Source organism: Syngnathus acus, chromosome 10 (assembly GCF_901709675.1).
Source record: "Syngnathus acus chromosome 10, fSynAcu1.2, whole genome shotgun sequence".
NCBI classification, from domain to species: Eukaryota; Metazoa; Chordata; class Actinopteri; order Syngnathiformes; family Syngnathidae; genus Syngnathus; species Syngnathus acus.
In genome coordinates, this window is record NC_051095.1 from 9,022,765 (window position 1) to 9,035,910 (window position 13,146).

Genomic DNA, 13,146 nt, shown 5'->3' on the forward strand with positions numbered 1-13,146 from the left:
ATATGAATACACTGTGTTTTTCAGTGTAGTGTTTTACAAAGTGCTGTGCCATGACATTTTTTTCCTTTCTTTTTTCCCCAATGTTGTGTCCATGCCTCTAGCCATACTGTTAAATTCTGAAATTTATTTGACATTATGCATAAATATTCGACTCGATTGACCTCCAATAATGTAAAATTTGCATTTGATACCGCTATATGTTAAATGACCATGTGACAATGTGACGCAGCGAACGGCAAGCCGACGAGACTCCAACTCCCAGCATGCCCCAAGGCTGGCGTGTGTTTTGCATGCGGCGGACTGAAAACCCACACGAGTCTTTAGGAGGCGGAGAGTCACAGTCGGAACGCCGGGAGAGCTGTGTGTGTATCGGCTGGGCAGCAGGAGGAGCCTGCAACCGATCGGAGAGAGCGAGGAAAAGACGTCGAGAAGAAAAGAGAGCAAGGGGTCGGGGGAAAAGAAAATAAGGAGACCAATTTGAAAGAAAGACGCGAATGCTGCACGGATGAAGATATTGGAGCGGCAGCGGTCGAAAGGCTTCGGTGAAGTTTGCCGCTTGGAAAATGGACAGACGGGGTGTCGACTAGGGACAAAACACGGCGGAGAGAGACGTCGGCTGGAGGTGAGCGACCGTTTCTGGGTTAAAAACGGCTGTCGGTCGACGAGGAGGGAGGGGCGGGAGACGTTAACCTCACATCTGGCTTTGTTGAAGTTCTTACGATGGGTATCGAACATCTGCACCCGATGGTATTTTTTGATTGTCCGCAATATGTAGGTTGCTCCTCCCAAAGCGATGTGTAAAAATGTGGATGTGAAGGGGTGAGGTTTGCTTTGAATGTACAAAAGACTTTGGTCCACATCTGACCATTGACTAGTTTAAAGAACGGTAGAAAACCTAAGGCCCGTGGGCTGTATGTGGCCTGGAAGAGCATTTGAGCCACCATGCAATTCTAGATTACAATAAACATGACAGTAATTTAGTTCTAATTCACGATCAATTGAGAACAAACCTCAATGTTTTAACACGTAATTTTTGTACTTTTCAAGAATTTTCAGGCTAGTGCAGCGTGTCTAAAGGCCCTAAAAATTATAACATTTGTTTTTGTGCACACAATGCCTGAATTATGGTTAAATGCCTTTTCCCTCTTAAAATGCACAAATAATTAAATAAATAAATACAAGTGTACGAAAAATTGAACAAAATCTTCAACATGAAAAATTAAACAACATTTTCAGGAGTATTAAACCTTTTATCATGGAATGCAGAATCAAATTCAGACATGTCAAGTCACAATTTTGGCAGATTGCTACTAGTAAATATGTTACAGCAAACATTTTATTGGAATTTTTCAGGGTAATGCATTTTGCCCATGGGTTACGTAACATAAAAAATACACAAAAGTGTTGTTCGGGTTTAAAAATGCATACTATGTGTTTTATTTTCTATGAAATGTAAAAAATATTGTTTTACCATTCAGCATTTTGGCATAGGAGAATGAGCAGGACCATTATGGCAATTGTAAGTAGGTATGTCATTGCAAATATCTATAATTCTTCTGAAATTTCTATTGTGAAAGGGAGAATTTACCCAGTTAAGCTGAAATAATATCAATTCTTTCTACAAAGAGGTTAAATTGAGCATGCTAGATGGTGCAGCTCCACTGAAATAAAACATTTCTTGTTATTAGGCAGAATAACCAGTAAGACAATCTCATCCCTACAAAAGCACATGTGTGTGTGTGTGTGGGGGGGGGGGGGGGGGGGGGGGGGGGTTAAGTACACAAACAGGTTTTCCCCATTTCAGACTCAGCAGCTGAGTGCGGATGTGAGCTGTTTGGGATTTAAAGGCGCATAGGAAGGAAGGAAGGCGGGGGGGGGGGGGGGGGTTACAGTCGACGTGGACGAGAGAAACTGCAAGGGGCGCTTGCCAAGAATTCAGCTTGTTGTGAGCCAGGCGTGGATGTTTGCAGTGGAACAGGGTGGAGGTGGGGTGGGGGCAGTAAAGACACTAACAGCAAGCATCTCACTTAGTCATGTTTAAACTGCTGTGTTGTCTTGTGGTCATACAACACGTTGGAATCAATGCATTGAACATACAGGTCACATGTCCAATTTGTCTCCTTTGGCGTAGACTGCTACATATGTTGCCTTCTCTTGCTAGTCCATCGCTAGCAAGCTAGCCTGATAGGACTCTCGTCCAAAGCCAATATTGACCTGTAGGGTTTTGTGAAAATGAGACTTTGGATCTTCTGTTGCATGTGTATTTGAGTCCGTTTGTTTGTGCTGATTGACAAGGAGCACACTCGTGAGGTTTTATGAACAAAGAACTGGTTTTGGATCATGTTTGACAATTGAATGATGATACACACTGAAATGTTAGTTTCCCGTTTGCGCTCCGAGTAGTTGGCTGTCACAGGCTGAGGGGTACATGTGCGTGTGAATAATCATTTAAAAAAACAACAACAACGCTGTACGACATTAACAAATCATATGCTTTTGTTTTGTTTTTCCAGAGACCACTGTACAAAATATGCCGCCAGCCCGGTCCATGTTAAAGTAATGGAAACACTACGTTTGGTGGCCACTGCCACGCATCTGTGGATATACGTGAGCGGCTCGCATGGCTAATCGTGTCGAGCCTGTCAGCCGATACGCTCAGGAGCGCCATGCGAAAGCGGCACGAGAATAACAACCAGGAGCGCTTTGTTCACGGAGAAGAAAAACATTGGAAAAAGTTGGTGGAAAATCTTGATTTTTGGCCCCGTTTTTGATCTCCAGCATTTCTTATTATTTTGACCCAGATACGTCTGCGAGGCACGAACATTTTAGCAGATCACATCTAAATTCAACCTACGTTTCTGTGAATAATAATAAAATGTGAATAATAATTCACTGCCTGACATAGTGAGGATGTGAGCGGCAGAAGGATGGGAGCTGTCTGAAGAACAGGAGGACTAGCTGGAACCAGCATCAGCACAATGGCCCACACCAGTTTGCTGCAGGGGAAGCGCTTTTACTGCCGGGAATGGGTCTTTCACAAGATCCAGCATTGCCTCCAGGAGAAAAGCAGCACTCTGAGCGGGGTCACCGGCACCCCAAGTAAGCAGCCCTCCGGCGTAGGCGTGGCTAACCCGAGCAGCCTGACGTCCGGTACGGCGAAAAGCGGGAACTCCTGGGGGGTGCTGCTGGTCGGCGGACCCGGCAGTGGGAAAACAGCAGTGTGCACGGAGTTGCTGTGGCCTACGTCGACGCAGGGAGCCCAGCGAGGCCTGCACCAGCAGGGCCTTGCCTACCACTTCTGCCGGGCGGACGACTCGGACACGCTGTGCGTCGCCGGCTTCATCCGCGGCCTGGTGGCGCAGATCTGCCGCAGCAGCCTGGTGCCGGGATACGAGGAGAAGGTGCGCGACCCGGCCGTGCAAGGCGCACTGCAGCCTGGCGAGTGCGAGAGGAATCCCACCGAGGCGTTCAAGAGGTAAAAACATGAAAAATGATTCCAATTATAACCACCCCCATCAATTTTGTGATTGTGATTTAAAATGTACGTGTGCACGATGTTTTGCTGTCCGATGCTACATAATAGGAAAATGAATGAATTACTTTACCAATTAATATGAAAGATTAATATTTGTAGTTGTGAACTTACCAAACATTTTGACTTGCAGTCTTTTAAGCGTTCACGATACCAAACAAGTGTGGCATAAATCATAGATTAGACAAATTTAAGCACACGGCTTAACTCTCACTTCACTCCATTCCTTCTGCTCTGTGGGAACACCCAATACCTCAGAGACATCTCATGTGCTGCATCTCATTCTATTATGCTGCATCTTTGTCAGTTGAGCTCAGGGCTGCCTAGTTTGCTGTGGTGTGTGTCGTGCTGTCGATTAGACGGCGTGCGCGCGCGCCGCGCTGAACACTCACGTTTCTCGTCTAGTCATCTGCTGACGCTTGTTGCACTCTGAACATTTCACACACAGACACGCACAGGGTGGAAAAAAAAGTAGGTCATGGCAAGGTAAATCATTTTTTAAACGCTCACCAGAGTCAACACCTTTCTTCCCCCCCTGCCCCCACCTGACAGCCTTGTTCCCAGGGAAGCACTTGTCATCTGCTCATAATCATGAGGCCTCAGTTTACCCACGACTGTGACTCTAGTTTGACCTCCCACTAAACAAAAAGCGAGGGAGCTAAAATCCGTAGTTTGAACCCAAGCAGGATGCACTTCAGCCAACCTTTTTGTGTTGTTTTGCGCTTTACCCCTCAAGGACTAAAGGCATTTCTAATATAAAACAAAGGACGTGCAATAAATGACTGAAGACGTTGTAATAAAAGGTTAGTCCTCTTGTTGAATAATCCTACTTGGCGTCTAAAGAATGTGCATTGCATGTTACAATATGCAAGTAGTGAAACTCCAATGGCAAACATCAGTGACGTAGAAAGTAGAAACTTTGCGAAAGTAAGTTGTAAACAATGCCCTGTTTTTACCAGTCTACCATTTTAAGCATTCACTGGCAACAAAACCTCCACTTTGAGAACCATTGAGGGTTTTTCAAGAAATGAATGAAATGCCATTTTCATTTGAACCCATCGACTTTGTCATGTGGTTTTCCGGAAATGAAAAATACATGAACTGTTTTTATAATGCCTTTCAGGCTTCAAAATTGCATTTTTGTGGACATTGACAATTGTCTTGATTTGGAAATTAAATAAGTGTCACATTACAAGGCCCTTGCTCTTTATTGTTTTGACTACAACTACAGAGGGTCGTCGGTGACGGTCCCCACAAATGCCATTTCAAGGTCACAAAAGAGGTGTGTGTTGTCATAAGGCCCAAAAAAGCGTGCACTCATTTACTGCCCTACTTACTGTTTTGCTTGTTTTAAATGCATGGCTTAGAAGGTTTTTTCATACAAATGCGAACTATCACTCTGATTTACAATAGACAACGACATGTTCCAACGTACAAATTCTCCACAGTAAGATCTGAAGTCGGCCAGAAACCGAGGCTCGACCCGAAGCGCTTTATTGGATAATATCAGATGCGAGAACAAATTGGGATCATCGTACAATAATTATCTGATCATTCTCTCTGGATTTATATTGGCTATCTGCTTTCAGGGTGCCAGAATTGTTGGCTCTATTTGATGAAAGAATAAAAAAAGAAATGGATGGGAATAAAACTTTTATCAGTGGTCCAGCGTGACAAGCCTAGGAAGAAAATTCACAAGGGGCTGCACATGTTTTGACTGCACACTTCCAAGGCTACTCAGTAAAAAGTTATACAGGTTGGATTTAGTTAAGGGTGTTGTTAAACATTTATTTTTTATTTTTAAAGGAGTGTTTAGCCTTTCCCGGTGCCCGTCCAGCTGTGATTCTCAGCCAGCGGGTGCATGCAAGAGGGCCTTGCCAAATTCTTTGGCCTAGTCAAAGGCAAACAAGTCGGTTTGTTGATAGTAATCGCCAGTCGTGTGTTAATGCAACGAAACCGGTTCAGACACGGGTTGACGTCGGCGACGTACAAGCCGATCGCTGCTTTTCCCACTGTGTGCGCCTGCGGGCAAGCCAGACTTGAGGCATTTTGAGCTCAGATTTGAACCGTTTGTTTGTCCAGTCTGTACACATTTGCAAAGTACCTGCACATTTCTCTTGTAAATGTTGTATTCTAGCTATGCGTTTTGAACCAGGCACTCGCAAGAACACTCGCTCCAAAGAAGCCGGTGGTTTGATGGCTTGGCTAACATGCAGCTACAGGAGCTGGTTACTGATTCACAAGCCATCAAATACCAAAAAAATAAATGTAAAATTGTCATAATCATGTCATTTTAAGGAATAAAAACTCATTGAGTGATGACAATGGAGGAAATGCGGTAGATGTGACAGGGGAATTGCTATTTGAAGGCCTTTTTACTCATCACCTTGTATCCAAAGGATAAGTTGGTTCAAATGAAATTGGAATCACATTGAGTCACATTGTGGAAAAATCCTACGGTATAAAAATCAAATCAATCACTCGTTGAGGGTAAATGCTCAAGTGCAAGGATACATCAAAAGGCTTAATACTTTTTGAAAGTCCTGCCTGTATTTTCCTTAAAAATGTTACTACAGGCTAAATCTAAAATTGTGCCGTTTTTGATCAATTTTAGTATTTTTGCACGCAACACTGAGCCAATATTGATCATTGCTAATGCCAACTGATGAATGATGCCGTGAAATATCTGAAATGTGGCTTCTTTAAACCTGCCCCCTTTTTTGGAGTACCTTTCAAATTCAGTCTGACAGGGCTTCACATTGTTGTGCAGACGTTTGTTCAGCTGTTGTAGTGTTACGTTGCCACAAGACCTTTCTTGCTTTTGAAGTAGTGTATGACCTGATCAATTGAAGGAGTGATGACAAGGGTGTAAAGAAAAATAAAACTTCCTTAAGAGAAAATTCCAATGAAAATAAAATAAGAGGGATAAGATTTTAATTGATAGATGTTGTTAATGTTTACTGTTTGCATGACAATAGTGAAACCGACTGCTAAAGGTTTTTGGTGTAGGGGTTTTATGAGTATGTCGCCACCATGATGGTAAATAACAAGGAAGGATCGCAGCTTTGTGAGACACTACAATGAGCTCTGGTGCTCGCGCTACATCAACAACAAGCACAGTAAACCCCTGCCATGGGGTTGTCAGGGAGTAAACCCACCTCACCTGTAACCTGAACATTTGTCAGACATTTAGCAAATAAAGTCCTTCTGGGTCTGCCTGAAAATCACGAAGAGATTTCTACAGTGTGCAACATCGCTATTGGTATTGTACATTCCAAACAAAACAATTCCAAAACGATGATCTGTTTGTCACAATCAAGGTTGAAATTGCAATCGATTCCCAAATCATTCACTACGATGTTTTGACTGGATTTTGGCGGTCATAATAATGCTTCCAACAGCTGCTCGACCTGTAGGCCATCTAACAAGCCTTTTTTTCCCTTCAGGACAAAAGAATTGGCTTCAAATGGGGGGTAGGGGGAATTAACGCAGTCATGTGGGCCAAACGAATTCCAGCACTTTTGTTTTTTTGCTGATGGCACAAAAGTGTTTAGTTTAGTAGGTGTGACCTTATCTGGCTCCATGGCTGGGCCCAGTTCAGCTTCTGCTGCAGTCCCCACAATAAACTGCCAGATGATTACATATTGAACCAAATGTTGTTGTTTTTTTACCTTTTACCGTGTGAGAAATAGATGCCGCAGTTAGAATTATGGCAACTACATCAAACACTATCAAGCTGCTTTGCTCTAAAGGAGCTGTTGATATTTTGTCAATTTACTGCAGCTCAGTAGTCTCTAAATAACATTTAACAGAACGGGGAACCTTTCAGCTCATGGTAGGGACTTTAGAGTGGCAAAAAGCCAGAATTGAGGAAAAAACATTTGACATGTTTCCTCTTGGGCAATTGTGGGGAAATTGGCCATGTCACGTGTTTTATTGCACATTCTAAACAGAATTTAAAGCTGAGCACGTTTCGGTTTCAACTATACAAAAGCAGGCCAGATTTTCATGGCCAAGCGTGGGTGAATTGTGTATTTCTTTTCCACTGGTGTGTTGACTCCTTTGACTGGGCGGCGCTACTTTTTGAGGTTTAAAGTACGCTACCCATGCCTTTCATGTGGTGCAGGGCAGCAGAAGATCAGCCAAAAATTAGGGCCTCATTTTAGCAAGCAACAACAACAACAATAACAAAACAGGGCTCCCACTTCCATCCATTGCTCTCTCTTGTGACACATCAAATCCAGTGGAGCAGAAATGGAGACGCGGCAGCAGAAACGGTGCAGTGATGACTCAGCAATCTGTGGCTAGCCTCTGTCTCAACATTACTTGCGGACATTATGTGAGTGTATAAAAAAAGTAAATAAATAAAGCTCATAAATGCAGTTTACAGATGATTTAAGTCTTAGGTCATATTGTATGGATGTAAATGTCAAACTAAGTTTTAAAAATGCAACAAAAAACTAAAGGTAAAGGAGGTCAAATTGTTAGTTGTTAGTTTGTTTCATGCACACAACCGAAGTCTTCTAACAAGTCCATCCCGATGACTGGCCCTCATGAAATCGTTGACCTGGACTAAAGCTAAAGATAATCCAGACTTGGCAGGAAACTTTACAGGCCACTCCAGCGAGTGCGTTGGGTTTGCCGAGATTCCCACACGCCACAGTGTCGACAGGGGAACGGGCGGAGGTGTGTGTGTGTGGGGGGGGGGGGGGGGGAGTGTAAGGGAGGGGATGAAATTTCAGATTCTGTTGGCAGCGTTGGATAGCTCATCAGGAATGTGCACCTCACTTGGACTGGGAAGAGCTTGTGGGATTTGCAGTAGTTATCCGAGGCATGCGTGCTGGTTATAAAAGTAGCATGTGTATGTGATTGAAAATCATTATTCGGTCTAATACATCGTATGACCGATAAATAAAGAGAGGAAGTATCAACTTTCTACTGGAGCACTTTGTCAGTGTGTTGCATGCATCTACAGTTTGACCTACTTTTGTCAGTGAGATGCTAATTTGGGATGGACACCATTCCAGCTGCAGCCCTCGTCTCCACAGAAATAAAAACATAAACAATGCGTTCTTTCCCCATGACTGAGCGATTGAAGACATCATGAGACTTTATCTCAGAAGATCATCAGACATTGAAAATAGATGTGATTTTCTGTTTTTATTTAGTAAGGAACAATCATAAGAAATCAAACTTAAACATGTTTCCTTCTTGGCCAAGGACGATGCTTGGTCCAATTCGAGAATGCATGCAATCCTCCCGTAAAAATATATAATGACAGAATCAGATTGACTTCCTCTGGATCATGTGAAGCATGTGTTGTGTGTATTGCAGCTCCCACCCTGACTACCTGGCTCCATAGCCTCTGTTTAGGGTCATCCTTGTAATTTTATTTTTTAGCAGCCCCCTTTCCAATGAGTTGTCTTGTTGCTTGATGCTGCCTTAACCTTGCAACTACTTTACTCATCCCACAACTGTTTGCGAGTGCAACATGACAGATGGTGAGTGAATTAAATGTCTTTCACACCATGCCTTCTGTACAGCATTTGGCGTCAGTTTAAACATATGTCGAGGACTCCAGCGAGAGGCGCGCACTCGGACCTGCTCGGCAAAGTGGCTTTTGTTGCGCTCACTATTTTTTTAACAACTTCTGTACATTATTTAGACAACTTACTGCTGGTTCAGACTTAAAAATTTCCAAATAAGATCATATTGTCTTTTTGTCTGCCGCTCTTGTCTTTTGACTCTTTGACAGCCTAAAAGTAGCTGAATTTGCGCAAGAACAATGGCCTTTTGTCTGGCCCACTTGCTGTCACTGTGGATTTGATTGTCTCGCTGGGCAACACAGACACGGCTATTCACGTCCAGTCATCCCCGTGCATGGACATTCCTTTTGGCAACGCTCCCAGATGGCACTGCAGGTTCTCCGCAGGCTGCAGCCATCAGGAGAGATTAGCCGAGCAAGCCTGAGTAAGACCACGATGAAGCGGGGAAAATCGTCTTAATGGTGTTTGAGGAGATTTGCAAAATACGTGCACCAAGGAGGTAGATGCTTCATCTAGACTCGAGGCTGTTTCCAGATCAATGTTCCTGAACCATGGCTGGACGGATGAATGAATGCGTCACACAAAACATTAGCATCAAAGACAGTTCTGAATGCATGTTTCTTCTCACAAAAAGCTTATTTTCTCTGCTTTTTATTCAGAAACTGATGTTTTGGGAGAATCTAACCCATGTTCTACTGCCGATGGCATTGAAGCGTGTTCTTGCTCTGCAAGTAATGTCATATCCCAAACAGAGCGTGCCTCACCTTGGAAGGTGACCGATTTTATCCGTGGCATGTGCTCAGGGTTTAGTATTGATTCATTGATTTGTCAAATCTTATTTTTAAAAGTGTAATTAACGTAGGCTCCGATTAAAATGTCACCAACCTGAACTTCTCCGATCCTTTATCGCTGGCTATTGAGCTAGAATTGAATGAGTCTCTGAAAACAACATTTTGCCTGTCTTACGCCCACGGCGCTTAGACGGGAACAGAGGAGCTCAAAGAAGACTCCGCATAGCTCCAATGCATTTGTTGACCGCTCGGTTCACTTAGCATTCATGTGTGACATTAGCAGTGGAGCTTCCAGATTCCATGTGTGGCTTGCAGCTTGCTGTTGCTGGAACGGTTAATGTAGCGTTGAAACCGACAACTTGTAATGTGACGTCTAATTCCCAACGTTGAACGTCACGTTTGCTTCATCGCGAGATGCCGTGCAGTTTGGTTTTAATTTACAATCCACATTCGGTACCGCTGTTGCAGCAAATTATATTACATATTAATAAACGCGTCTCAAGACATTAACTCACAGGCCGGTACAAAAAGGCCAGATGAATTATAAATGCATCTGCCGTGAGCCGAAATAATGTGCAGTGGACTCAATGGATGTGTACTTAAACGCCTACTTAGGAAGTTCTGGCCTTCATATTCAGAGCGATGTCATGCTTCACACAAAAAGTTGTTGCTTTAGTAACTTACCCATAAAAGGTAGGCCAGAGGTCCTCAAGGTTTCTGGATCCAGGGACTGCTGAAAGGGATGAAATAATTCATCTTATAATACTAATTCCAATTAAACATAACTATCATGTGCACCTCTCAGTGCAGAGGGAAATTATAGTCATCAACTATCTTTCCCAAATGAAACGAATGGAAACAACGAATATTCCTGTCTAGCCCCAGCAATTTAATCTTTGTCCTGTTTTTCTTTTGAGAACAATATTTTACTTTCTAAAATCACATTGTAAAATAAATACAAAAATGAATAGAATGTATTAATCAGTTTCTGCATGACTAATTTATTGTAGTTCCTTCTGCTGTGTATATAATGCAACTCTACGGAGACAAACTAGAGTTTCAATTGCAGTAAGTGACTGAATTGTAGTCATTTAAAGAACGAATGACTGAGTATTGGCATGTCTGGCTGTATGTGTTGCTTCACCGCTTGTTTTCACATTGCCCTGGTTTCAAGTGTAAACTCTCCACATTGATGCTATCTATTAGCTCATCTCTGGCCTTTCCCATTGTGCTAGTGTTTGGCTAGCATATTCTGAGGCAAATTATGTGCCTTTGAAATACTGTTTGTAATTCTCTGGATTTTGTGCAGTTTAACAGGAAACATCATTTGGAAGTGTCATTAAATGTCGTAGTTTGAATCCTCTTTTGTGAAGAATCGTTTGTTGTCTGCCAAAATGAGTTGAGTTCAATGCCATCATACAGCTTGTATCTCAAATTGTTGCTCACAAGTCAAAGCAAAAAGATTGTCCGAATGTCCTGTATCTCCATCAACTATGTTCATCTACTAAAACATTTCCCTCCATCTTGTTTCAGATGTGTGCTCCTGCCTCTCCTGAGCGCCAAGCCACCGTCACAGGCTCTCTTTCTGCTTGTGGACTCTGTGGATGAGGGCGGCCAACTGGGCGAGGCGGATCAGAGGTCGCCGCCGGGCTCCCCCAGGACCATCGCTGAACTCCTCGCCAACCATCACGAGTTCTTGCCGCCATGGCTTCTGCTCATCTGCTCTGCACGGAGACAGAATAAGGCCATTACTAAACTCTTCACAGGTAAAAAGAAAGAAATACACTCACACAACACTTGTTAGTCTTGCTACTTTACTTCATTTGCTGCCAAGTAGTATCTCGAGCATCTCATCGTGCCCGAATGACATCGGTGTGGCCGGTGCGGCGCTTGCCCGATGTCCTATGACATCAGATGCTGTTAATCGTGTCAGGCCGGCAGCCGCCGTCCCATTAATCAACACGCAACTCTACCTTTCCAAAATCCTTCCAGCGCCCAGGTCATTTCGGTACAATGAAACTAAATTAACCCCACATTTTGGCATCGTTTTGCATATTTTATTTTGGTTCACGGCCCAAAGCTGGGCATTGTGAAAATGTGTTTGCAACAATACTGTGTGCGTCCAAGGTGAGAATTTGCAATGTATTGTGTCAAGACGGAACAATAGGGTGACAAGCTGTTCAAAGTTGTACAAAGGGAGGAGACATCTTGTCTTTTGTCTTGCTTCGTTCTAGCTTGATTTGACACCGTGCTATGAGCATCCACTGGGGTTCTCGCTTTACAGCAGATTTCAGTTTCTTTAGTGGCACATATTTTTTACATAGATGTTTTTTGAAAATTGTATATATACAATACCGTATTTTCCGCACTATAAGGCTCACCGGATTATAAGGCGCACCTTCAATGAATGGCCCATTTTAAAACTTTGTCCATATATAAGGTGCACCGGATTATAAGGCGCACCTTCAATGAATGGCCCATTTTAAAACTTGATCCATATATAAGATATATACATTTGGCCCGCGGGCCGGACTTTGGACACGCCTGCTGTAGCAGCTCAATATTGGTCCATATATAAGGTGCACCTGATTATAAGGCGCACTGTCGGCTTTTGAGAAAATTGGAAGTTTTTAGGTGCGCCTTATAGTGCGGCAAATACGGTAATAATAGTCTTTACAGCAAACTTCGTCGTATGGGTAACAGGTGGAGCAACACAACAAATCGGACACAAAACCCGCCTTATAAAGGCCTTGACATGCAAACCTCAAATCACTTACATTTTCAATCTGTAACAAATATCTAACTAAATACTAGAATAATAATGTTGCTTCAACCAAACAGCTGTAAACGAGTGGTTAAGTTAATGTGGGACGGAGTGAATCTTTAAAATGTCGTTGTGTTTGACTGGCTAGCATGGACGGACAGGCGTAAGGGTCATCTTGGAGGATTTGCTCGGTGTCCACTAATTCAATCAAGGGACTGCGATGCAAGCTCGTCGTATAACATTCACCAAGACTTGGCAAGGCCTACTTTTTGTCTATCGTCCAAAATGCCCCGCCATCCTTCTATGAACAGAACTGGAGGGGTCCGCACTAGATTTAATTCTGGACAGCCATCACCGCTCAAAGAATGCCTACTCTCATTTTCCAATACTGGCTGTACAGATGGTTTTGGATTGGATTTTATATTTTTAATTTGGCATTTTGTGTGACACCTTCTGGTGTATTTGAGTACCTGTGTAGACTATTTCAAGGGTAAGGGCCTTTAAACATGGCAC

General features: G+C 43.2%; 1 protein-coding gene across 1 annotated transcript in view; it reads left to right on the top strand.

The window, feature by feature from the left end:
* The first annotated feature begins 306 nt into the window (after positions 1-306).
* Positions 307-13,146, top strand: part of ankrd50 (ankyrin repeat domain 50) — a 28,184-nt gene continuing 15,344 nt past the window's right edge. Inside the window, exons 1-3 of the mRNA XM_037261235.1 lie at positions 307-622; positions 2,514-3,475; positions 11,403-11,635. Coding sequence (XP_037117130.1) covers positions 2,979-3,475; positions 11,403-11,635 — 730 coding nt within the window. The 5' untranslated portion in view covers positions 307-622; positions 2,514-2,978. The remainder of the gene's footprint in view (positions 623-2,513; positions 3,476-11,402; positions 11,636-13,146) is intronic.